Here is a 25,831-nt window from a genome sequence, read left to right on the forward strand (position 1 = left end):
TTTCCATAATTTCACATGGTGAATAAAAGGAGAGATATCTATCATTTCCTTATAGGAGCCTACACAAGAACATTTTTAACATCCCTAAGTTAGGAATATATAAAAGCAACAGTACACATTGTTGTTGGGAAAAGTTTATGACAGAATGGGCTCTCTAAAGAAACAAAATGGAAGTCTGGTGTTCAGATACCAAATAGGCTGTACTTTTATTATGTTAACAGACAGGAATATTGCATTTCCCCTTCTATTTTTAAGCACAGAGCTTACATAAGAGATTTATTTAACCTATAAATCATTCCACATTATAAATAGCACAAATATTTTACAGTTGTCTCAATGAGAAATTTAAACGTAAAGTACCTATGGTAAAACCGGGATGGAACTACATCTCCTGCGGCCCTCCACAATCTTGCTGCAAAATGCCAGGTGATTTCAATCTTTCTAGGTTTGATTACAAAATAGCACGATAATTTCAGTCCACATAGATTAGAGACAGCCCCAAGTTGCAATTTCTAGGACTCTGAGGGCAGGGAGCTGGTTGGTAGGATTTGGGATTTACACTCAGCCCATTATTGGAGGTGATAGTTGATTAGATAGATGGGGTCTGCGGCCAAATTTCAATAGCCACCAGCCTTAGTTACGTGAAGGGATTTCAAGCACAGGCTCAGCTCTATTCTGAATTTACCACAACACAGGGTGTTAACTTGTTACAGTGAGCTTTTCACACTTTTTCATGAAAATGTGAATTGTCATGTAAATGCTGAAATATAAATGCAGGAAACTGAAATGCTGACAAATCTCCTGAGATTCTGGTGTCTGCTGAGTACCAGTGCTTCTTGCATCTCACATCATTATCTTGTAGGGAATCTCTTTCTTTACTTTCCTTTTCAGAAGAAAACCAGCAAGAGTGATAATAACAACTGCCAGGACCACGGCAGTAACAATAAATGGAGCATGGAAATTATCAATAGGAATGATAACGGAGCGATGGGTATCCATATTTTCCTGAAGATGTGAAGAATCCATTTCTGTGAGCGAAAAGGAAGGAGAGTTTATTACATTTTCTCCTGCTCTGCTGTAGGTAATTCCAAAGATAACAGAACAGAGAGAACTTGAATTTAAATTTTGAATCTTAGATTATATATGAATATTAATGAGTTTTTTTCACCCCATTTCATATCTGATACACTATAGACACATGAAATAAGCTTCATATTAATAAGGGTTACTTTAACAACTTATTCAGAAGCATGACATTTTTAGATTAAACATTAAGAAATTATCTTAACGAGGAAAGGAAATAGGGAATGTATGTTTCGCAAGGAAGGTGAATGGTCTGTTTTTACTGGAGACATTCAAGACTCATAATGACAATTTGGACAAAATGGGCTGTAATATAGAGATAAACTATATCTAATTTCTCTGTGATGTACTCAGCCTTTGATACGTGCAGATTAAAATGATGGATTTGAAAGGTGCTCAACAGAAAATAATTTTTATATATTAGTCAACGATCAACGCCTTCATGCTTAGTATTCTGAAGTTGCTAATAAACTAGTAAAGTCATGCATCAGTACTAGAAATCAGAAGCAAACTAACCTGCAAATAAATATTTATGAAATGCAAACTGATTAAAGAGTCTTATATTAAAAACAAAAGAAGGTTATTTAAATTTACCAGCATTCCTATTTTTGATGCCATCACTCTGAAGCTGAATGGGTCCAACAACTACATCTATTTGTTTCTGGTAATGTCTGGCACCTCTTTTGGAACGAGAGAGACATCCCTGGTTGCATCGGGAGGAATAATCATATGCCCTACACACCACCATCTTACACTGCAGGTAAACAGATGGATGTCTGCCAATAAACTGGAAGGCATTGAATTTAAACCGGGCCACGTAACTGTAGGGTGAATAGTATGTAGTGTAGGAAGAATCTCTAATGCAACTAGAAAGAAAACAAAATAAAATGAGTTATTGTGAACATATGAAGCAATACATTACTTACGTCAAATAGATAAATCTATATACAAATATAGACCAGAAAGTCTAACAAGAATGCAGAACAAAAAAGGGAGAAAAAAGTGCTCTTGTAGTAAGACTAGAAAAGAAAGATGTACAATCAGTGGCAATGACTTTACTTACAAAATATACAACATGAATGGCCCTGATCGAACAAGTAAATTATGCATGTTCTAACATCAAGGGTGTGAACAAGTGTTCATGTGGCCCAGTTTAGTGTAAGGATCACTGCATGCAAGAATTCCCCACTTGCAAGGAGGATGAAAATAGGTAGCCAAAGGCAAGTAAGTTGAGGCTGGGGGGGGGGGGGAGGGAGGGAAAAGAGTTGGCAGGATTAGGGGGAGGTGGGGGAATTGAGGGGGTGGGGACTAGAGTGTCCAGGGGAGGTGGTTTCTGTGTTCAAGGGGGTGTTGCCCAGCCCAGAGGTGTGCTCGTTGATGGGGGGAAACAGCACAGCCTGGGTGCAGTGGAGTATGATTGGGCTTTCCCAGACCCAGGGATGTCTGGGGGATAGATGCAAGCATTTGTTTGATTGGGTCAACCAATTTTAGGTTGGATGAACCATGCCAATCTAAAGTTCTTTCTCATTTGATAAGAACTAACTTTAGGTCAGGTGCACCATTGTTAGGGTGACTTAAGCCCTGTGAACTCAAGCATTTATATCACTCTAAGTTTTGTTTAAAGTGATCTAAATGCAAAGCTTGTACACACCCAAAGCAGCCTCACTGCACTCGCATGTGTAACGTTAAGCCTCTGGTCAAATCTTTGCAAGATCAGTTCCCAAGACTGCCAAGTTGCAAAGAGATCTCTGGCAACTGATCTACAAAAGGATCCTAAAGTTATTTGCATCTTTGGGCTGAAGGATGAATGATCACCATGTAGCAGCTGAAGTAGAGGTGGCTATTAAATTGTTACTATGTAGAAAAATGTAACTTGGCTTATTTAAGCTCTTAACTGCAGACACAGTCTCCTTACTAAATGGAATAATTAGATTCATGGTCTATATGCCATATCTAGTGTTATTTAATACTCTACCTAACCATTTATGCCTTACAGTGTATTTTTAAAAACATATTTATAATGGGACCTGAAGTCAATTCACATCGGCGGTATTCTCTAAATAAAACAGATACATAACTACAACTATGGAAACAAGACTGCAAATACAGAACCTTTTTTCACAAGTATTGAGAAAGTCCTTACCCATTCCTGATTATGTCATAGATCACAGTTGTAAAATCATTGGGATCAGGGGATGCTACACATGTGTCCACAAACAACACCAGATTTGAGTCAGAGCTGTGAAGATTAGCTTGAAGGAATAGATTCTGGTTCAAGTTAACGTAGTATGGCGAGTCATAGACTGGCTGTGAGAATGATGATGATCTATAAAATGTAAGGTTCACATCATATCTGCTGTACTGAGTTTCATTGACCTCTGTAACATTTTTGGTATCAACACGATACATTACTTGTATCCAGGAATTCTGGAGCATTTTGCAGGTGACACGCAAATGAAGATCATTTTGTCTTGTGATAAAGTTGCCAGAAGGATTTGCTTTTATCATATTGGAGTAGCTGATCGAATTGCTGTTTCCCTGTTAGAATGTTAGATAAAATGTATAATTACCTCATTCAGTCATGTTTACATTATGTATACTAAATTAAAGTAACACGGAGTGTAATAATGTCACTTCCAGTGGACAGGTATGAATAGAAGCACGATTTGGGTAACTTCTACCCTCAAGGCATTTTAAACAACTTCGTTGACCACATGGTATGTGACAAAATTGAGTTCTGTGAAAAACATTTAAATTGAACCCAAAGACCACCCAGTTAGTTAACATGCATGCAGAGCTTTGAACATCTGATGTATAAAGTTTCCATTAACATTCATATCTAATTTAAAGCGTGCAGGCAGTCCTACGGAAGTCAGTGCTTTAAGTACCTTGTTCAGCTAGGGCTGTGTAAATGGTAAGTCTTGATACTACTTATGAAGATCAGATAATGTTCAGAAAAAAAAAGACCTTAACGTTGCAGTTTTTTTCACAAAAGCCCCTACTGCACACTGTGTGTCATAAAAGCCATCTACAATAAACAGAATATCCGCAGAGGTTGCACTACTGAATTAGATTGAATCTTTAAATGTACCTGCTGTCTCTGTTCCCTTTCTAGTCCCCACAAACAACAGTGCATGTTTCAGTTCATGACCTTTTGCAAAATGAGCTGTACAGTTTGAACAGAATTATACAGACTGATGAACCATTCAGCATCTTCATACCTCTCTTCTGGTGCCACAGCGGGTGTATGGTATATCAAAAATAACATAGTATGGTGTAATTGTTGGTCTACAAGAAGGGTCATTCAAGCTGACTTCCCATGCAGAGTAGCCTTGTGAACTGAGGTAGGCTCTGCTAACAACTGCCTTCATGTATTCTGGCAAGCACAGAAGCGCTGGGGAACAGGGAAAACCAAGTATTAATGAAGTCAGGCATCTGATAGGGATTAGGGATTAGAAACTGCATTTTAAATAAATATTATCTATGGTATGTGTTAGTTTTGGATGGGAGGGGTCCATAAACCAGAGCACATCATTTTACCTCTCTTATTTCTTAAATATTTAATACACACTGGAGGTCTGACTAATTTTCCTAGGTGTTGCATTGTATGCTGTATTGTAATTACAACAAACATCACACCATTAGGATTTCTGTCCTTGAAAAGCTACAGCATTTACTGTCATTCACCATCTCCTGGAAGTGATTTAACCCTGGTTGGTCCCAGGTCATTTTTTTCCTTCAGTGGTCATTTTTACTCTTGGAGAATAAGCCAGAATATCTGTACAATCATGGTTTCTCCTGGGAGAGCAGTAACTCTCCCAGGAGAAACTGAATGTCTGTATGAGGCTCCTGTGATCAATATCATTAGTGGTAAAGACTATTACTCAGATTCAGATTGGCACCAGAGATGCCTAAAAATGGAACGTATGCAGTTTATGTCTCTATTTTGGACTGCAACATTCTATAGGTGCCACACTGTTCTAAAGGAATCCTGTTTGATCAATTAACCTACTAACTCCTACCTCAGATAAAATGGAGTTCAGATTAGTACAGAACTATGCTTAAATCCCTGAACGTTCCCAATCCACTAGCTGCTTTTGAAGTATACTTCACAGAAACAATGGACTATTCATTTTAAAAGCAGGCTAGGAGTGATGGGAACCATATTATACATAATGGGCTAGTGATCTGAGTGCTCACCCAGGATGTGGGAAACCACTTTCACCTCACCCTAAGGAAATTCACACCCATATCTCCCACTTTGAAGAGAGAGCCCTAACCACCACTATCATGCAGAAAAAGTGAAATAGGCACATATCATACAATTTTCTTGTGTAATAAATCTCTTGAATCTAGGGTGAAGTTACCCCTGAAAAAATGTGTAATTACTTTATTATGTAGTCAAGTTATTATATAGAAAATGGCATGTGTCCACTTCCATAGACAATTTCATTCCACTATAGAGATTTCCCCAACACGAACTGACTCTTCACCAGCTAGTGGCATGGCATTGTCATAGTACCTACAGGAGACAGCTAAGCTTGGAAGAGATGGATATCTCTCTGATCCTTAGGAATAGATTTAGCACTAGTTAAAATCTGGGGTAGGTTACTCCATAGTGGACACATCTATATGAGACTTTTACTGTGGAGCTGCCTAATTAGCTCCACAGTAAAGTCTCAGTGTCTACATGTACAGCCTTATTAAGCCACAGAAAACTAATTGACTTTGCCATAGGTTCATACTTGTAAATACAAGTACTATCATGCGGTAGTTCTTTAGTGTGCAGCAAAGCATATGTAGTTGCAGACAGGGCTGGCTGGGGCATGAGGGTGCTTCAGCATGAGGGCTCTCTGCCAGCTAGCCCCACACTAGAAAGCAACCTCATGCCCCAGCCAGCCTCTCTGCAGCTTGTTGAGCTGGGTTGGAGCAGCCCCGGGCAGGCTGGCTGGCTGACCCCCACAGACCTTCTGCCAGCCAGGGCTGCTCTGACCCAACTCAACATGCTGTGGTCCCAGGCCGACATGAAGACATGGTGCCCGGAGCAATAAACTCTGGCACAATATGCAGCCAAGTTTACCCATTTGAATTAATTTCACATGTAGACACACACAGTAATTGTGTTGCGTGTTCACACTATGAAATTAAGGCTGTAATATCTAGCCTGTTATTAAGGCTACCAATCTATCAACTTTTGGAGAACAATATTTTGAACCACAGACACAGGAAAAAAAGTAAAGTCAGGATTGTGGTAAACTGATAAATGATAACAAATTAGGTTGGGGCAGGACATGGAACTGTCTTATGTATTTGAAAGGAAATGAGTCTGATGGAAGTTTTATCTGTAGTAGGACAATGATCAAGCCCAAAGGACAGTGGAAGAAAATACAATAAAACTTCATTACAAACTCCAGTGGGACTGAAAATAAAGCTCATTTAAAGAAGGTGTTGGCTACAACAGGATTAGTCAGTTTGCTGCCTCATTCTAATGCAATAAAGCACAGGGCTGTTATAAGCAGGGTGTGTGTTAACATGAGCTTGCACTAAGTAAGTAACATTAATGAGATGATGAAAAAGCAAATTTAAGGTGTCAGAAAAAATATCTAAAAATAATTCCTTGGATAAAAGCTTCCACACAGAATTTTTTTAATTATTAAACTAAATATTGCCTGAAATAGGTCAATGCTCAAACAATATGAAAGGTGATAGTTACTAGTTGTTTAAGGAACAAATACATAAATACACTTGCACTTAAAATCAACAATTAAGCTTGTCTCATTAGGAACAGAGTTCTTCATTGAATATAGACTTACTAGTATTCTGATCTGCTGGTGTGGAGTAATAGTCAGCCTGAAACCCTCTGTTTGTGTAGCTGTAGTCACTATGAAATCGAACGGTCATCAAATTTGAGGATGACGTAAAAGTGTAAGTGGAACCATAACAAATTCTCCCAAGCAATGGAGATGTATATAGTGGCCCATCGTACACTTCAATGTAATCATCTCGACACTGACTACTTTGCATCCTAGGGAGTAAACATGAAAATGTCATATTGTGTGAATTCCAATTTAACATCACAAAATAGGCTATAAAACATGAATGAAACCCTTAAAATCAAAAGATTTTGAGACAAAGATTATTGTAATTTGTGAGTTTACATGGTACCAGCTATGCCAGGGCGGGTGATTATTTTGCGCGGAGGGCTGCTTACCCAGTTTTGGCAAGCTGTCAAGGGCCGCATGGGTAGCCCTACACCTTGACAGGTGCTCCACCCCCTGGTCACCATCTTGGAACCAGTGTCCCAAAGTCTTGGGACCAATGTCAAAGGGCTAGCACTGGCGGGGCCCAGAGCAGGGCACAGGCTGGCAGGGGTCTGTGGAGTTGGGCTGGGCTGTGCCAGCAGGGAGAGTGGAGAGCTGGCCCAGCTCCATAGAGCCCCTGCTGGCTGGGACCCTGGACCCCTGCCCTGGACCCCACTGGTGCTGGCCCTGAGACACCAGTGCAGGCCCTGTGCTCCTGTGCCTGCTCACTCTCAGCACCCCAAAGCCCCATGGTACAAGTGGGAGGCAGCGCACAGCCCTGACCCCCTGCTCACTGGCAGGGAAGGAGCTGGTGTGGAGCATGGGAAAAAGCGGCCCCTCGCCTACCCCATGGCTGGTGCCCTGCACTGCAGCTGATCACAGCCTGTGCAGGGCAGTCCTGAGCAGGCACAGGCAGCCCCACGTGGGCTGCGAGTGGCTGCAGCATGGGGTGCCAGCCATGGGGTGGGTGAAGGGCCATTCTTCCCCCATGCTCAGCACCAGCTTGTAAGCCTCCCCCACTGCCAGCCTGGGCCCCACACTGGCTCTGGGCTCACCCGTTGGGGCTTTGCTGTGGTGGCAGCAGCTGTGCCCCCCCTGCTTGCTGTGCTGGGCAGAATTTGCTGCTGCTGCCCGCCTGGAGCTTGCACGCTGGGCAGCCCAGAGGCGGCAGTGGCAGCCGCACTGCAGCCTACTGTGGCAGGAGCTCCAGGTGGGCAGCAGCAGCAAACGCTGCCCAGCACAGCAAGCGGGGGGGGGGGCTGCAGCTGCTGCTGCCGTGTGCAGCCCCAATGGGCAAGCCCAGACCCGGCACGGGGCTCAGGCTGGCAGCAGGACCAGGTTACAAGATGGTGCTGAGTGTGGTGAAAAGTGGCCCCTCACCTGCCCCGTGGCCGGTGCCCTGCACTGCAGCCACTCACAGCCCACCTTGGGCTGCCTGTGCCTGCTCAGGACAACCCCATACAAGGTGCAAGTGGCTGCAGCAGGGAGCACCAGCCATGGGGCGGGCAAGAGGCCACTTTTCCCTGTGCTCCACACCAGCTCCTTCCCTGCCTTTCCACCCCCACCCTTACCTGAGCTTCCTACTCCAGGGCAGCTACATGGTCCCAGGCCAGAAGCCCCTCCTGGGGCTTCTGGCTGAGGGGGTGGGGCCAGGTGGGCCCTGCTGTTGCAGGAGCCTACTGGGCTTCCCCTTAGGTCCTACTGTCCCTGGTTCCTGTCATTTTTTTTACAGGAACCAGGAACAGATCATTTTTAATTTAAAACAAAATTTTAGGGGCCCTGCGGGCCAGATAGAATGGCCTCATAAGCTAGGCCATATTTTGCCCATGCCTGAGCTATGCTGTTAGGAATGAGTTACAGTTTTAGATATACAGTTCATTTACAGTTTTTTAGAATATACTGAGAGACATCTTTGAAGAGACAATATCAAATCTTAAAAATCCAATAATAACAGCATTAATTATCTATAAAGTTAGTGCTGTACTTTCATAACATCTCTGGATACTTACATAATATTTCTGAACATGACAGTTATACGGAAATTGCTCATTACTTCTATTTCCCATACACAGTTGGCATTGTTTGGATAATATGCAGGATAGAATGGGCTGTGAAATGTCCCAGATGAATTTGAAAGTATGCCACCACAAAAATAACTTTCTGTAGAATGAAGAAAAGATAAAAGGTATTTATGCAGGTATAATTTCTGCTTATAGCTATATTATGTTGGATCCAAAGTCACTGAAAACTCAAGTGGGAAACTGAAGGGTCCATTAACAGGAGCCAACCTCAGTATGATCAAGAACAAAAAAGCTGCTGAGCACACAAACTCTTATTTCAGATTCAACACCTCTTTAAATTAAATTAAATTAATTAAATGTATTAAACTATATTGAATTAGGTATTGAATGTATAAATAGAAAACCAGGAATCTGTGCCAACGAATATATGTTCAGTTAAGAAAAATTATGATTTTTTTCCAGGTAATATTGTGGTCTTAATGTGGCAAGACATGGTGTGTGTAGATGAAATGGAGGCCCTAAATTGAAGCAGTGAGTTTTAAAAAGCACCACTTCAGTTTAGGGCTGGTTAAACCTCCAGGTTGTGCACACACCCTACTGATTTACCTGCCTCTCTAGCAGTGGGGGAGGTCGAATTCCTGGCAGGCAGAGCAGTGCCTGGACTGCAGGGGGGGGCTGGTGCTTCCCTCTGTGAAAGTGGCAGCCCCCTCCAGGTACCTTGCTCAGGCTGTCCTGGGGGGCACCACAGCTGTGGAGGGAAGCACCAGGCATCTGCATAGCTCAGGCAAGCAGGCTCCTGGGGGGAGGGGGGGGCGGGAGATCAGGCTTTCTCTGCTTTTCTTGGGTGGAGCCTGCCTTCCCAGGCTGCTGCCAGGCTGCCTGCAGAGCTGCGGAGCTGCACGGAGCCTGGTGCTTCACTCCATGGCTGTAGGGGCAGTAAACTAAAACTCCTCAAAGGAGTTTTAGTTTGCTGTGCCCCAAGTCATTTAAGGGGCATTACGCTGCCAAATTTCCTACAGCAGCTGGAATTAATGCACAATATGCTGCTGAGGTGTGAAAACACTGACACTATTAAAGTGGTACAAAAGCATGTAGCCCTCTTTAAAGTGTCGTGCATACACGCCTCTTGTTTCATCTATACAACTTTCAGGGTAACTGGGTTATTCAAGATAATGTCAGGAAAAAGGTTAAACCAACCTTGCACCATAACCAAATACAGAAGAGACTTTGAAAAAGAGATGAGATCTATATTTTAGATGGCCCAAGAAAATACCAATAGTTCTCTCATCCTGTAAATATTTTACAAATAGAGATTTATACCCAGATATATAATGCACCAAGCCAATAAAGCCTGTGCTAGGTCTAGCTCATCTGATTAATAAAATAAATAAAATTACTTAAAGAAACAGTGAACTAGAAAACAGTAATAAGAAATGCAGTGGTAAACTCTGTTGGGAGAAAATCCTGAAATAAACCTAGTGACATAAATGATAGTACTCTCCAAAATAGTCCAACTATCCATCATAGGCCATTCATTATCATCATCATCATTTACTCTAGTGCTATGAGCCCAGTCATGGACCAAGGCATTTTTGGCTGTGTAGGTGTACAAAGTGGGAACAAAGAAAAGTATTTGTATCACAATAGTTCATAAATGTTTTGATATCAGTGCCTGTTTTAGTACACTAAACATACATGGTACTATCATCTCTCAATGCTATGTCATCATAATAGGTTTGCAAACCTCACTGATTTTCTTTCAAATGTCAGTTGCCTGCTTTGTGAAATGATTTCTAGGAATGGACATTTGTTCTTATAAAAGACAAAAACTAGAGAAAAGTTTTCAACAGTTCAAAAACTTTCTTACTTCCATATTAGTAAAGCAAATGAGAATTGCCTGTTCTGGTTACCCATGATGGTAAGGGAAGCACTAGTGGTAGAAACAGTTGCTAAAACAAGAGAGAGCAGCATGCAAATGAGGACAATTTCATTCAAGATATATGCCCCATATACCAAAAACATAAAGATGGAAGGAAAAAATCAGAAAACAAACCAAAAGCACTGTATGTAAAACAGACAGGAAAGAGATGGGTAAAAATGAAGAAAAAACATTTTTTGTCTACTGTCTATAACATCAAGGCAGCAAAGGAACTAGCTCACCAAAAGCTAAAGCAGGGTAATTATAATTAACTTAGGTCTAAAGAAGAATACACAGTGATTCCTGTACACCAGGGTTTAAAAAATCTGCATATCTTCAAATCAATTTATTTGGGAATGAGAGGCTTGCAATGATCAACTGTAAATGTCTTCTGCAATCTGATAAATGCATGTGTTTAAGTCTAGGTGCAAGTCTTCCTAGATTCTGGAAACCAATAGGATTAACAAAGTGTTGACAATAAAGTATGTGTTTAGTATTCAACTCAACTGGGACCTTTCAAAATCCTTGACATCCAAATATGCCACAAATATAAGCTACTGATGGCTTAAGCCCTCAACAGGTATATTAGTTAAAGCACTACAAGCCCCTTCGAAGTTCTCTCAACTGTGAGCGTAGAGCTGTTTGCAACTAAAAAATGCTTCAAAAATGGTCATTTCGCTTCAAAGAGTGATCCTTATAAAATGAGGAACATATTTGAAATGTTTCTATTTGAAGTGCTTTCTGGAAAATCTAAACGCTCCAGAGAAAAATGATAGGGATGGCTCAGTCTGTCAGTATCCCACAGTCCTCTGCTGTGGCAGACAGTCATTGCATTCTCCTCTATACTGGGCTGACTTCAGGCACCACCAAAGACTGGATGCTATGAGGCAGGCAGTGAATCCTTCTCTATAACTCCATGGGCTGGAGATCAGGAAACCCTGCGTGTTTCAACCTCTGCTCTCCAGAGAATAGCAAAGTACACAGGAGAGCACCTATTGTCTCCCCAATTCTGCCCCCTGCTCCCCTAGAAGTGAAGCGCTGTAGAATACTGAAGGATCTAGCAACCCCATACTGTGCCACCTGGCTAAAAAGCACCCCCTCTGCATGCCACTGTAGTGATTTTGAAGCCCTTTGGCAGGATTAGGGAGGTGAGAGGAGTAGGCAAGAGGAACAGGACATATCTGTACAACACCACAGCACTCCAAATAGAAGCAAAATTTGGAGTGCTTCACATGCACACTTCTCCATGGCCTTAACTTCCTTACTTTTCAAATATAAGCACTGTAATGTTTTTGCAATTATTCCCCAAAGCTATAATGTGTGAATCTTTTAAATACATGACACAAACCATATTTCTTCCCAAGATTATAAGGAAAATGGTTGTCTTATTTCCTCAAATCTGGTCTGGCAAACAAACTCCTTTTTCTACATAATCACCACTAATGAATACTATGTACAAATTGGTCCATAACTGACCCAGACGCAGCCTCATTGACATTGGTTCCATTGTGCAGGCAGAGAAGAGGGCAGCCAAAAGGGGGGGAAAAAGAGTAAAAGTGAAGGAAAACGAAATGTAGCTACAGTCAATGAAAAGCAAGGCAGCAAACTCCTATTTAAACCTATTTTAACTTTCTATCATTGACCTTCCTTTTGACCTGCTACTGGCATTCTCAAACCGGTATTCTTCCCCAGGGGGTGTGAGAACTGCACAGAACTTCAAAAGTTATAAACTTTCATATGTTGTAAATTTCAGCAGAATTAGGGATGTCCTGGAACAGTGTACAAAAGGTACTACATCCAGATCAATCAGTATACCCTTGTTGGTAAAATGAGACTTTTAAAATAAATAAGGGACTTCTATTATCTCTCTCAGGCCCCTGCCAAATATGGAAGTGAAGATCCAATGGGATCTGATGTGGGATCCCCACAGTCCAGATCCTGCCATGCTATACATGCATGATAGAAGGTGTGAGCCTAAGATCCAGCATCAGATCCCATGATGCCTTATTGCTAGTGATTATGATCCCACGCTTTCCATTCACTAGAAAGTATCAGGCTCCTACAGCTGCCAGCCTCCTCAGCTGATTCTGGCTCCCAGTTGTGGGGGCACATGGTGCGTCCCCATTTGTGGGAGCCCCATCAGCTGATGGAACTCCTAGCATTAGGGGCCCAACCCCATGCCTGGGAGCCCCCATCACCTGGCCACACGCAATTCAATTGTTAATTGAATAATTCATTGTGTGATAGGAACCAACCACAAAGTTATTACACATTTTCTGTATAACTTTGTAGCTTATGCCTTGTTTTATCACACCATTGACTGCATTAGATATGTTCAGACAACATCTTAAGATATGATAAACTGGTCTTTAGGATAACGTAGGCCAGAGGCCTCAGGTAGGGTATGATGAGGAGTCTTGCCGAAACACAAACTACCCCATATCTGCTAGAATGCATACGGAAAACATCAGAAAGACCTGGTGCAGAAATACATGGTTGATTTATGCTTGCATACACGCCTTTGTCACCTCTTAATGCAAGAATCAGCAAATTGAAAAATAAGAACATCCACTTGCAAGATATATATTTTGAAGCAACCTGCCAAAGTCATTAAGATAAAAGTAAAATCAGAAAATCAAAGTAAGGGAAGGAAGAGGAGAATATGAATAGTAAAAATAAAGAAAAACTAAGATTATTTACAGTTGCAAACAATTACAATGGCATAAAGCAGATTCTGGATGTAGATACATGGCCTTAGAGCAAAGCTAGCTTCCTCAACAGCCCATATATACTTCTTCATAAATCTACCATAACATAATCCAGCTCTAGAGTTGGATTAGAGTTTATGTCCTGTCCTTAAATCACAACTGATAAGGATTCTTCTGTATACTCCATCACATACAGTTATATAACAGAACTCTCTCTCTCCTTAGGTCATGTATGATAGTAAATATTAGAAAAGCTCCTGAGATTTACCTGTTGTAGCAATCCATGGTGGAAATGCGGTGGTAACACCTGTCAGTGCAATAGAGAACAACATGGAAATGAGGTCTACAGACTAATATTGCAAAGGAGAGATTCCTACACCCAGTAATGTATCAGTATAGCCTTCCTTGCAGCACTGACATTCTCTAGGTCTGGCTCTTTCCTGGGTGCTTTCCGCATGCATACCATGTTAAGAAAAACAGGATGTTATGCTGCCTCATGTGGGACCATGTTACAGACATGCTTACTTATATTATGGCCAGTCTCATCCATTCTATGAGGCTCTTGTTACTTAAATCTATGACAACTACTTTCAGTAATTGGGGTTTAGGGGGACAGGGCATTTGGATATCTTGTAATCCTGTAATCCATTTTCCAGATGGGGGCTTTTAAACTCCTTGGTTCAGGTACCACCAAACCAGTCATTCATGCCTTCTAGTCTCTCTTATCATTTGGTTGATAACTGTCAGCACCTCTCCATGCTTGCCAGCAGTGTAAATGCAAGGTTCAACAATCTCCAGCTCTCTGCTCTACCCAGTCTAGGCAGGGTAATTTACTTCTTCCAAGTATTTTTGGAATTTCAAAATAACTTTTGCAATTAGTACTCGGACTTTTTTGTTTTCATTATATATATTATCGCTCATAATGAAATTCAAACATTAAGTGACATATTAAGTGACCCATATGCAACCTCTTTGTTTTAAGTAGCTTTTGCCATAGGAAGCAGACTGAAATTCAATACACAATTCTGGTGACCATGCAGGAGGAGGAAAAGAATGGAGCTAACTTTATCTTCCCTGTTGAATTTTAAGGGCAGACTGAGATTTAAGCCTGTGGTGAGATCACTTCTGTTTTTGACTGCATGGTGGGCATAGGTCTATTTAGAGGCAGAGTGCATATGAACACCTGCACTTTTCCTTCCTTGATGTAAAACACAAAGTAAAAAAATTAAGCATCCAGCTTGCATGATCAAAGCTGTTCAGAAGGATCTTCATTTGCAAAACCTGTACATCCAGTAGCCTACTGCACAAACTTAACAAAACACCCCACTGGTGGGAGGCCCATCAGTTTACACAACTCATGCCTGGGAGCCCGCATCAGCCTGGCCAAACGCAATTCCACTGATAATTGAATAATTAATGGTGTGATAGGAACCAACCACAAAGTTATTATACATTTTCTGCCTAACTTGGTAGTTTATGCCATTTTTATTACACCATTAGCTGAATTAACACGTTACCAGATATAAGTCATGATTAACTAGTCGTTTTTGTCACATATGCTCAGGGCCTCAGGTATTGTATGATGAGGAGTCCTGCTGAAATACAAACTACCAAATATCTGCTAGACTGCTTAAGTAAAACATGAGAAATATCTGGTGCAGAAATACATGCTCGATTTATGCTTGCATGCATGCCTTCATCACCGCTTAAAGCAAGAATGAGCAACGCAGAAATCAAGAAAATTTCACTGACAAGATATATATTCGTGCCCAGGACAGAGGGCCAGACCTGATAAACTGTTTAGGTCCCTTCTGACCCTAGAGTACTATGATACTAAAGAAAAACAACGTTTATCTACAGTTGGAAACCATTAAAAAGGCCTAAAGCAGATTCTGGATGAAGACTCACAGCCTCAGAGCAAAGCTAGCTTCCTCAACAGACCATATATACTTCTGCATAAGTATACAGTAACATAGTCCTTCAGTCTCAGGGCTGGATTTTTATGATTGGAGCTGGACATACCCTTCTGCTGTTTCCAAGAGCATTCACTTGCCCCCCTTCTCCTTCCCAGGCCTAGCACTCTGCAATCATTAACATTTGCAGTGCTTGGAATGGCTTGTTGGTCCACACTACTGTGGAAACAGAGGAGGATACAGCTAATTAGATTGCAAAAAGGGGAGGAAACAATTGGAATTACCTCTTGATGTAGCCCATGTCGGCCTCGTGGTTGTGCTGGTTGCATAAGCACCTATTAAAGGAAGACAGAACAAAATGCAAGTGAGAAACAACTGTATTATGGGGATAGTGTCTTTAAGGTGAAAAAGGAATCAGAAAATCAATCTGGTGTAGTGTACAAAAAAAAGGAGACAAATTAAGATCATTGTCAGCTGTGCTGACACCCTAATTTAACTTGAAGTGAAGACAGGGAAGGCAGAAGTTCGGATCTTGATTGGCAGAGAGGAAGTGTATCTCAATGACAAGGTTTCCACCATCAGTCACACACTCACTTCCCTGTTGTGATACAACACATGGAAAGTGAAAATCTCCACCTCAGCCCAACAACTCTCTTGTCCCTCAGCAAGAGCAGCACATAAAACGATACTGCTACACAAACATGGCAAAACCAATTTTTGGCATAAATCTTAACTGGGAGTGAATGAAAAGTGCTCTCAGGAGCTAGATTGCTAACTCATAAAGGAGAATATAGGAAAAGATTCTAAAATGAAAATAGGAATATAGGAATACTCTAAAATTAAAAACAGAGGTTACCCGAACAGATGACACCAGCGTCTTCACTATGTCCACAGTTATGGCTTCCCCAGCCCCGGTGAGGGCATTGCCAGAGATAGCACTCATTTCCTCTGCACTGCACATCATCCAGGTGAATATACCCGGAGCCTTGACCAAAGTAGGCACTTTGTGCGGATGAAATGGCGGAGCCACATCCAAGCTGCCTGCACACAACCTCAGCATCGCTGAAATCCCAGGAATCATCACAAACCGTCCCCCAGGCTCCGTTGTAACTGATTTCTACGCGGCCCTCACAGTTGTTCCTTCCATTCACCAGTCGGATGGTTATTCCTTCAAAAGCACAGAAAGCAATATTTAATCTTATCACAAGCCCTCACAGTCACTTACATGTTGGCATCTTCTTACCCGTGGTATTATCACTTTCTCTTAAACACATCTGAAGTGCCCTAGGATATCCAACTTCCTGGTGAGACACTGCAGGCCCCAGAATGAAGAATTCTCATTGTTTCTACAACCATATCCCAAACCTGACACATTAAGGCTTGGCAATTGTAGTAAAGTCTTTTTGTGAGCAATCAGTGAAGACTACAGATTATAAATATAACTAATGTAAGCAAAACTACTGAGAATTACCTGTGGTAGGTCCCCATGGGTCAGAAGTGCCTGTAATATGTCTACCTGATAAAAGACAAGAAAGCAACATTTAGTTTTATTTTAGAGGAACGTACCTTGGTGCTCAACACTGAACCATTAAGGGAAAGCAAGAAATAGCTATACTCTGCCTACATCGGCCTACAAAGCAGGCCTGCCTGATACAAACTCCAGTTTTGATAGTATATCAATGTAACCATCAATGTGGCATGAATATTTTCAGGCCACTGACTATTCCCCAGGGCTCTGATTTAGCACAGGACTGTTTCAATTGCACTCATTTCAACACTCTTGACCCGTATGGACTCAATAATTTTTTTTCTAAAACAGCCGACACAAAGCATCTCGTCCAAGGGTATGTAATTACTCCAGTTGTGTACTGAGTCCTGAGTCCTTGCAGTATTAGAGTTTACGTCCTGTCCTTCAGTCACAACTGATAAGGATTCTTCTGTATACTCCATCATATGCAGCTGCATAACAGAACTAACTATCTCTCTCCTTAGGTCATGTATGATAGTAAATATTAGAAAAGCTCCTGAGATTTACCTGTTGTAGCAATCCATGGTGGAAATGCGGTGGTAACACCTGTCAGTGCAATAGAGAACAACATGGAAATGAGGTCTACAGACTAATATTGCAAAGGAGAGATTCCTACACCCAGTAATGTATCAGTATAGCCTTCCTTCCAGTACTGACATTCTCTAGGTCTGGCTCTTTCCTGGGTGCTTTCCGCATACATACCATGTTAAGAAAAACAGGATGTTATGCTGCCTCATTTGGGACCATGTTACAGACATGCTTACTCATATTATAGCCAGTCTCATCCAATCTATGAGGCTCTTGTTACTTAAATCTATGACAACTACTTTCAGTAATTGGGGTTTAGGGGGACAGGGCATTCGGCTATCTTGTAATCCTGTAATCCATTTTTCTCTAAATGGGGGCTTTCAAACTGCTTGGTTAAGGTACCACCAAACCAGTCATTCATACCTTCTATTCTCCCTTATCATTTGGTTGATAACTGTCAGCACCTCTCCATGCTTGCCAGTGGTATAAAGTGCAAGATTCAACAATCTCCAGATCTGCACTACCCAGCCTAGGCAGGGTAACATACTTCTTCCAAGTAGTTTTGGAATTTCAAAGTAGTTTTTGCAATTAGTACTCAGACTTTTTTGTTTTCATTATATATATTATCACTGATAATGAAATTCAAACGTTATGTGACATATTAACTGACCCATATGCAACCCCTTTGCTTTTAGTAGCTTTTGCCATAGGAAGCAGACTGAAATTCAGTACACAATTCTGGTGACCATGCAGGAGGAGGAAACGAATGGAGCTAACGTTATCTTCCCTGTTGAATTTCAAGGGCAGATTGAGATTAAAGCCTGTGGTGACATCACTTCTGTTTTTGACTGTATGGAGGGAATAAGTCTATTTAGAGACAGAGTGCCTATGGACACCTGCACTTTTTCTTCTTTGATGTAAAACACAAAGTAAATAATTAAGCATCCAGCTTGCATGATCAAAGCTGTTCAGAAGATCTTCATCTGCAACAACTGTACATCAAGTAGCCTACTGCACAAACTTGACAAACACTCCTTTGGTGAGAGCCCCATCAGCTGATGGGGCTCCTGGCACAGGGATACATCTTGTGTCTGCGAGCCCGCATCAGCCTGGCCACACACAATTCCACTGATAACTGAATAATTAATGGTTTGATAGGAACCAACCACAAAGTTATTATACATTTTCTGTCTAACTTTGTAGTTTATGCCTTTTTTATAATGCCATTAGCTGAATTAACACATGACCATATATAAGACATGATTAACTGGTTTTTAGTATCACATATGCCCAGGGCCTCAGGAAGTGCATGATGAGGAATCTTGCTGAAATACAAACTACAGATATCTGCTAGACTGCATAAGTAAAATGCATGAGAAAGACCTGGTGCAGAAATACATGGTCGATATTTGCTTTCATGCATGCCTTCATCACCGCTTAATGGAAGAATCGGCAACGCAGGAATTAAGAAAATTTCACTCACAAGATATATATTTCAGAGCAACCTGCCAAAGTCATTCAGGTAAAAGTAAAATTAGAAAATCAAAGTAAGGGAAGGAAGAGGAGAATATGGATAGTAAAAATAAATAAAGGAGGCCTACAAACAGTAGAAGCCAGGGGCTATCACCCTGACAAGGAGGTTTACCCCTCCGTTGCTCAGGACTGCAGGGAAGCTGTTAAAAAGACCAAGGAAGAGATGGAGCTAGGGCTAGCGACCAGAACTAAGGATAATAAAAAGTCCTTTTGAAAATACATAGGAGGTAAGAAGAAGGCCCTCGGTAACATGTGGCTCTTACAGGAGATGCTTGGTAATCTGGTGATTGTGGCAACCAGAAAAGCTGACCTCTTTAATGAATTCTTAGTCTCCATATTCCTGAACAGGGACCGGGACATCTCCCCCAGCTGAATTGCGGATGGATCCAGGGGAGGCACCGCCATGAATTTCACATGGTTTCCCACCACATTCTCTTAACAAAACCTTGGTGACTGAGGCATTGATGCCCACACAGTCGCAGGCAAATTGGCTAGATGGTTGCACCCAGAGAGTGGTGGTGGATGGGCCGTTTTCAGCCTGGAGGGATTTGGGCAGTGGAGTCGCCCAGGGCTTGGTCCTGTACTGTTCAACATCTTTATCAGTGATCTGGATGTGAGTGTGAAAAGCACGCTGTCCAAATTCACTGACAACACCAAGTTGTGGGGTGAAGGTGGTATGCTGGAGGGGATGGACAGCGTATAGCTAAATCTAGACAAATTACAGAGGTGGGCGGATGAGAATAGGGTGCAATTCAATGCAGACAAGTGCAAGGTGCTGCATCTAGGGAAAAGGAACCAGTAACACACCTATAGCCTGGGGAACACCTTTTTCATCAACACGGTGGCAGAAAGAGATCTTGGAGTCATTGTTGACTCCAGGATGAACACGAGCCACCAGTGCGAGGAAGTGGTCAGGAAGGCTAACCACACCTTGTCGTGCATCTACAGATGCATTGCAAACAGGTCCACAGAGGTGATTCTCCACTTCTATGCAGCATTGGTCAGGCCACAGTTGGAGTACTGCGTCCAGTTCTGGGCATAGCACTTCAAGAGGGATCTGGCTAGCATAGAGGGGAGGGCCACTCACATCATCAAGGGGCAGCAGGGCAGGCCCTACGAAGAGAGGCTAAAGGGCCTGAACCTATTCAGCCTCCACAAGAGAAGGATGAGAGGGCATCTGGTGGTCATATACAAACTCACCGGGGGGACCAGTAGGAATTGGGGGAAACTCTGTTTCCCCGGGCACCACCCAGGGTTACTAGGAGTATGACCACAAATTGTTAGAGAGAAGGTTCAGGCTGGACATGAGGAGACATTACTTTACAGTTAGGGCTGCCAGGCTCTGCAGTGGGCTCCCAAGTGAGGTGGTACTTTCCCCTACCTTGGGGTTCTTCAAGAGGAGGTTGGAGAGATATTTGGCTGGGGTGATATGACCCCACACCCATTCCTGCCCAAGGCTGGGGGTTGGACCTGATTATCTGTTTCGGTCCCTTCTGACCTTAAGTACAAAGATACTAAAGAAAAACTAAGTTTATCTACAGTTGGAAACCATTAAAACAGCTTAAAGCAGATTCTGGATGAAGACTCACAGCCTCAGAGCAAACCTAGCTTCCTCAACAGACCATATATATTTCCTCATAAGTCTACAATAACATAATACAGTTCTGAGACTGAAGGACTGTTATGATTGGAGCTGGACATACCCTTCTGCTGTTTCCAAAAGCATTGACTTGCCCCCTTCTACTTCCCAGGCCTAGCACTCTGCAATCATTAACATTTGCAGTGCTTGGAATGGCTTGTTGGTCCACACTACTGTGGAAACAGAGGAGGATACAGCTAATTAGATTGCAAAAAGGGGAGGAAACAATTGGAATTACCTCTTGATGTAGCCCATGTCGGCCTCGTGGTTGTGCTGGTTGCATAAGCACCTATTAAAGGAAGACAGAACAAAATGCAAGTGAGAAACAACTGTATTATGGGGATAGTGTCTTTAAGGTGAAAAAGGAATCAGAAAATCAATCTGGTGTAGTGTGCAAAAAAAGGAGACAAATTAAGATCATTGTCAGCTGTGCTGACACCCTAATTTAACTTGAAGTGAAGACAGGGAAGGCAGAAGTTTGGATCTTGATTGGCAGAGAGGAAGTGTATCTCAATGACAAGGTTTCCACCATCAGTTACACACTCACTTCCCTGTTGTGATACAACACATGGAAAGTGAAAATCTCCACCTCAGCCCAACAACTTTCTTGTCCCTCAGCAAGAGCAGCACACAAAATGATACTGCTACACAAACATGGCAAAACCAATTTTTGGCATAAATCTTAACTGGGAGTGAATGAAACGTGCTCTCAGGAGCTAGATTGCTAACTCATAAAGGAGAATATAGGAAAAGATTCTAAAATGAAAATAGGAATATAGGAATACTCTAAAATTAAAAACAGAGGTTACCTGAACAGATGACACCAGCATCTTCACTATGTCCACAGTTATGGCTTCCCCAGCCCCAGTGAGGGCATTGCCAGAGATAGCACTCATTTCCTCTGCACTGCACATCATCCAGGTGAATATACCCGGAGCCTTGACCAAAGTAGGCACTTTGTGCGGATGAAATGGCAGAGCCACATCCAAGCTGCCTGCACACAACCTCAGCATCGCTGAAATCCCAGGAATCATCACAAACCGTCCCCCAGGCTCCGTTGTAACTGATTTCTACACGGCCCTCACAGTTGTTCCTTCCATTCACCAGTCGGATGGTTATTCCTTCAAAAGCACAGAAAGCAACATTTAATCTTATCACAAGCCCTCACAGTCACTTACATGTTGGCATGTTCTTACCGATGGTATTATCACTTTCTCTTAAAGGTATCTGAAGTGCCCTAGGATATCCAACTGGGTATACCTTCCTGGTCAGACACTGCGGGCCCCAGAATTATGAATTCTCGTGGTTTCTACAACCATATCCCAAACCTGACACATTAAGGCTTGGCAGTTGTAGTAAAGTCTTTTTGTGAGCAATCAGTGAAGACTACAGATTATAAATATAACTAATGTAAGCAAAACTACTGAGAATTACCTGTGGTAGGTCCCCATGGGTCAGAAGTGCCTGTAATATGTCTACCTGATAAAAGACAAGAGAGCAACATTCAGTTTTATTTTAGAGGAACGTACCTTGGTGCTCAACACTGAACCATTAAGGGAAAACAAAAAATGGCTGTACTCTGCATACAGCAGCCAGCAAAGTAGGCCTGCCTGATACAAACTTTGTTTTGATACTATATCAATGTAACCATCAATGTGGCATGAAAATTCTCAGGCCACTGACTTTTCCCAGGGGCTGTGATTTAGCACAGGACTTTTTAAGTTGTACTCTTTTCAACACTCTCGACCCCTATAGACTAAATAATTTTTTTCTGAAACAGTCAACACAGGGCATCTCATCCAAGGATATGTAATTACCCACGTTTTGTACTGAATCCTGAGTCCTTGCAATATTAGAGTTTACGTCCTCTCCTGAAGTCACAACTGATAAGGATTCTTCTGTATACTTCATCATATGCAGTTGCATAACAGAACTAACTCTCTCTCTCCTTAGGTCACGTATGATAGTAAATATTAGAAAAGCTCCTGAGATTTACCTGTTGTAGCAATCCATGGTGGAAATGCGGTGGTAACACCTGTCAGTGCAATAGAGAACAACATGGAAATGAGGTCTGCAGACTAATATTGCAAAGGACAGATTCCTACACCCAGTAATGTATCAGTATAGCCTTCCTTGCAGCACTGACATTCTCTAGGTCTGACTTTTTCCTGGTGCTTTATGCATGCATACCAGGTTGAGAAAAACAGGATGTTATGCTGCCTCATTTGGGACCGTGTCACAGACATGCTTACCCATATTATGGTAAGTCTCATTCCTTCTTTGATGTAAAACACAAAGTAAAAATTAAGCATCCAGCTTGTATGATCAAAGCTGTACAAAAGAATCTTCATCTGCAAAAGCTGTACATCAAGTAGCCTACTGCGCAAACTTGACAAACACCCCATTACTGAGAGCCCCATCAGCTGATGGGGCTCCTGGCACAGGGATACATCTTGTGCCTGGGAGCCCCCATCAGCCTGCCGACACTCAATTCCACTGATAACTGAATAATTAATGGTTTGATAGGAACCAACCACAAAGTTATTATACATTTTCTGTCTAACTTTGTAGCTTATGCCTTTTTTATAATGCCATTAGCTGAATTAACACATGACCAGATATAAGATATGATTAACTGGTCTTTAGTGTCACATATGTCCAGGGTAGTGCACGATGAGGAATCTTGCTGAAATACAAACTACCAGATATCTGCTAGAATAAGAGAGCTAACTATCTCTCTCTTTAGGACATGTATGATAGTAAATATTACTAAAGCACCCGAGACTTCCCTGTAGTAGTAATCCATGGTGGTAATGTAGTGGTGACATTTGTCAGTGCAATAGAAAACAACATGGAAATGAGGTCTACAGACTAACATTATAAAAGACAGATTCCTATAACCAGATTTTTATACCCAGTAACGTATCTACAGTGCTAGTACTGTAGGCATGCATACCATGTTGAACATAGTAGGATGTTATGCTTCCTCATCTGGGACCATGTTACAGACATGCTGACTCATCCTATTATGGGCCATCTCATCCAAACACTGAAACTACAATGTAATTATATTACATACAAGAATTACCTGTTGCATTGAACCATGGTGAAATTGTGGTTATGCTAGCACCTGTTGATACAGAGAGAAGAATGTGGAAATGAGGAAAAATTTCAATCAGTTTGAAGTAATACAGAAACTCATAAATGTACAAATGGATTCCAGCAAAATATCATACACTTAAGAGAGGAGAAGAAAATGAGACACAATGAGAGAGCAATGAAGATTAAGCCAAGTTTATGCACAGTTTGCAATAAGTTAGGCAGTAGAATCCAGATACTGAACACTTACTGCAAGTGCCTCTATCATCTTCCTTGTAAGGGCTTCCTACAATCATTGCTGCTTCTTAGATTTGGGGAGCTTTTGCAGCATTTAAGTAAGACTATTTTAAGCTTCCTGACCCTGTGCAGATGCATGGATGTGCATAATCTCCTGTGAGAAGTCTCACCAAACTCTATGAGACTTCTAATCGCTGTCAATTGAAGCTTTTGCCTGAGTCTCTCCTGGAGCATGGCTTCAATCATATTTCACACTCAGAGAAATCCTCCTGAGGATGCCTATTGAAACACTTTGGGATTCTTTGTCTGTCAGCGGACTCTAACAAGAATGTCACGGCTGACCATTGCAATATTTTCCTTACACCACTTAGGAAAATACTCAAAAAAAAAGAATTCCATATCGGCACCGTTAGCCTCTCCAAGGCCAAAAGTGTTCAGTATGTTTGCTTGTACAGCACTCTGCAGCTTGCACTCACCTGATCCCTCTGGGCACTATAAGAACAAAGAAGTGAAAAGCTTGAAACCAACAACTTGTGAACTAAATCTGCAATTCTTTTGGTTGTTTAAGTATGAAACTTAGATGGGCCCAAACTTGGATGATGAACTTTAAACACAGAGGCGAGAGACAAGAAAGACTAAATAAAAATGAAGAAAAATAAATAAATGTATCCACCACTTATGAAAAGTAAAGCAGGTACATGTAAACTCCTATTCCGATCCTTTAATGGTAGAGCCAACCTTCTTAAGTCACTGCTTTTTCACGGGTGCTTGAAGAACACACAACACTTAGAAAAAAACAACATCTTAAGCCCAATGGCCATGTGAAGACCTACAGATCTGCAGAAATTACCTGTGGTGGGCAGGACATGAAAACCTATGGGCTGCTAAGGGGTACACACAGCACAACATTACTCCATGCCAACACTGCCCCTCTGTCTAAACCCGAAAGATCGGAGTACATCCATATCCTGCACAGTGCAGCTTGTCCTGCACTCAAGATTCTGGGTGTTACTACAACAAAACTCAAAGAAGGGGGATTGAAACTGAAATCCTGGGACCTAAAATGCTGACTCTCCTTGTCACTGATAATGCCCAAAGCCATGAGCTTATCTCCTTGATTCATATTCTAAGCACAAGGGAACGAAAGGGAGGAAAGCTGGACTGTTTCAGCTGTGCTCTTCTGTCTGTAGAGGGCTCACCTTTAGCAGGCCTCTTCATACTCTTCCATAACTAATGCAGTCTCTTGCCCTGTTCACAACTGCACCTATGTGGGAAGTCCAGGGGCACCATATTTCTAGCCCAACAGAGGCAACTTTCTTTCAGTGGGAACTATTACAAACTGAATATTTTCCTAGGAAGGATTTATGAGGCCTGCGCGAATAGGGAACTTTTCAATTCAGGTTCGGAATCCACCAATTTGGATGCCAGCGATTCGATTTGGAACTCTGAATAGGGTTTCCGCTTCGATTTGGCTGAATCAGCTCCAAAGGTTTGGAGCCTATTCGGAGATTTGGCCATAGGGTATAATGGGGAATCAATGAAATATCTATAACTGTGTTGATCTTTGTCTGATTTGGATGAAACTTGCAGGGATGGTAGCCTCTGCTAAGAGAATGAAGCCTACTGTGTTTCATGGAGATAGATGCAGGGGTTTGGGGGAAACTGCACCCCAAATTCATGAAAGCAAAATTCATGTCACGTGTGTGTGTGTGTTATACCACAGAGGGGTTAAAACTGAAGGGATTGTAGTCCCTACTGAGGCCAGAAAGCCTGCCAAGTTTCAGAGAGATAGGTGTAGGGGTTTGGGGGAAACTGTACTTCAA

The 25,831-nt window shown here is 41.9% G+C and overlaps 1 protein-coding gene across 1 annotated transcript; it reads right to left on the bottom strand.

Moving 5' to 3' along the window:
- Positions 1–843: 843 nt before the first annotated feature.
- Positions 844–24,067, bottom strand: LOC102562942 (deleted in malignant brain tumors 1 protein-like). The gene is made up of 14 exons (XM_059730343.1): positions 24,022–24,067; positions 23,761–23,802; positions 21,604–21,793; positions 20,911–20,961; positions 17,011–17,024; positions 16,301–16,612; positions 15,729–15,779; positions 8,894–9,044; positions 8,054–8,073; positions 6,897–7,085; positions 4,305–4,477; positions 3,227–3,621; positions 1,678–1,949; positions 844–1,028 (listed from the first exon to the last, which is right to left on the bottom strand). The coding sequence occupies exons 1-14, from the start codon at positions 24,065–24,067 to the stop codon at positions 844–846; spliced, it is 2,091 nt and encodes a 696-aa protein (XP_059586326.1).
- Positions 24,068–25,831: the final 1,764 nt, after the last annotated feature.

Source organism: Alligator mississippiensis, chromosome 6, assembly GCF_030867095.1.
Source record: "Alligator mississippiensis isolate rAllMis1 chromosome 6, rAllMis1, whole genome shotgun sequence".
Taxonomy (NCBI): Eukaryota; Metazoa; Chordata; order Crocodylia; family Alligatoridae; genus Alligator; species Alligator mississippiensis.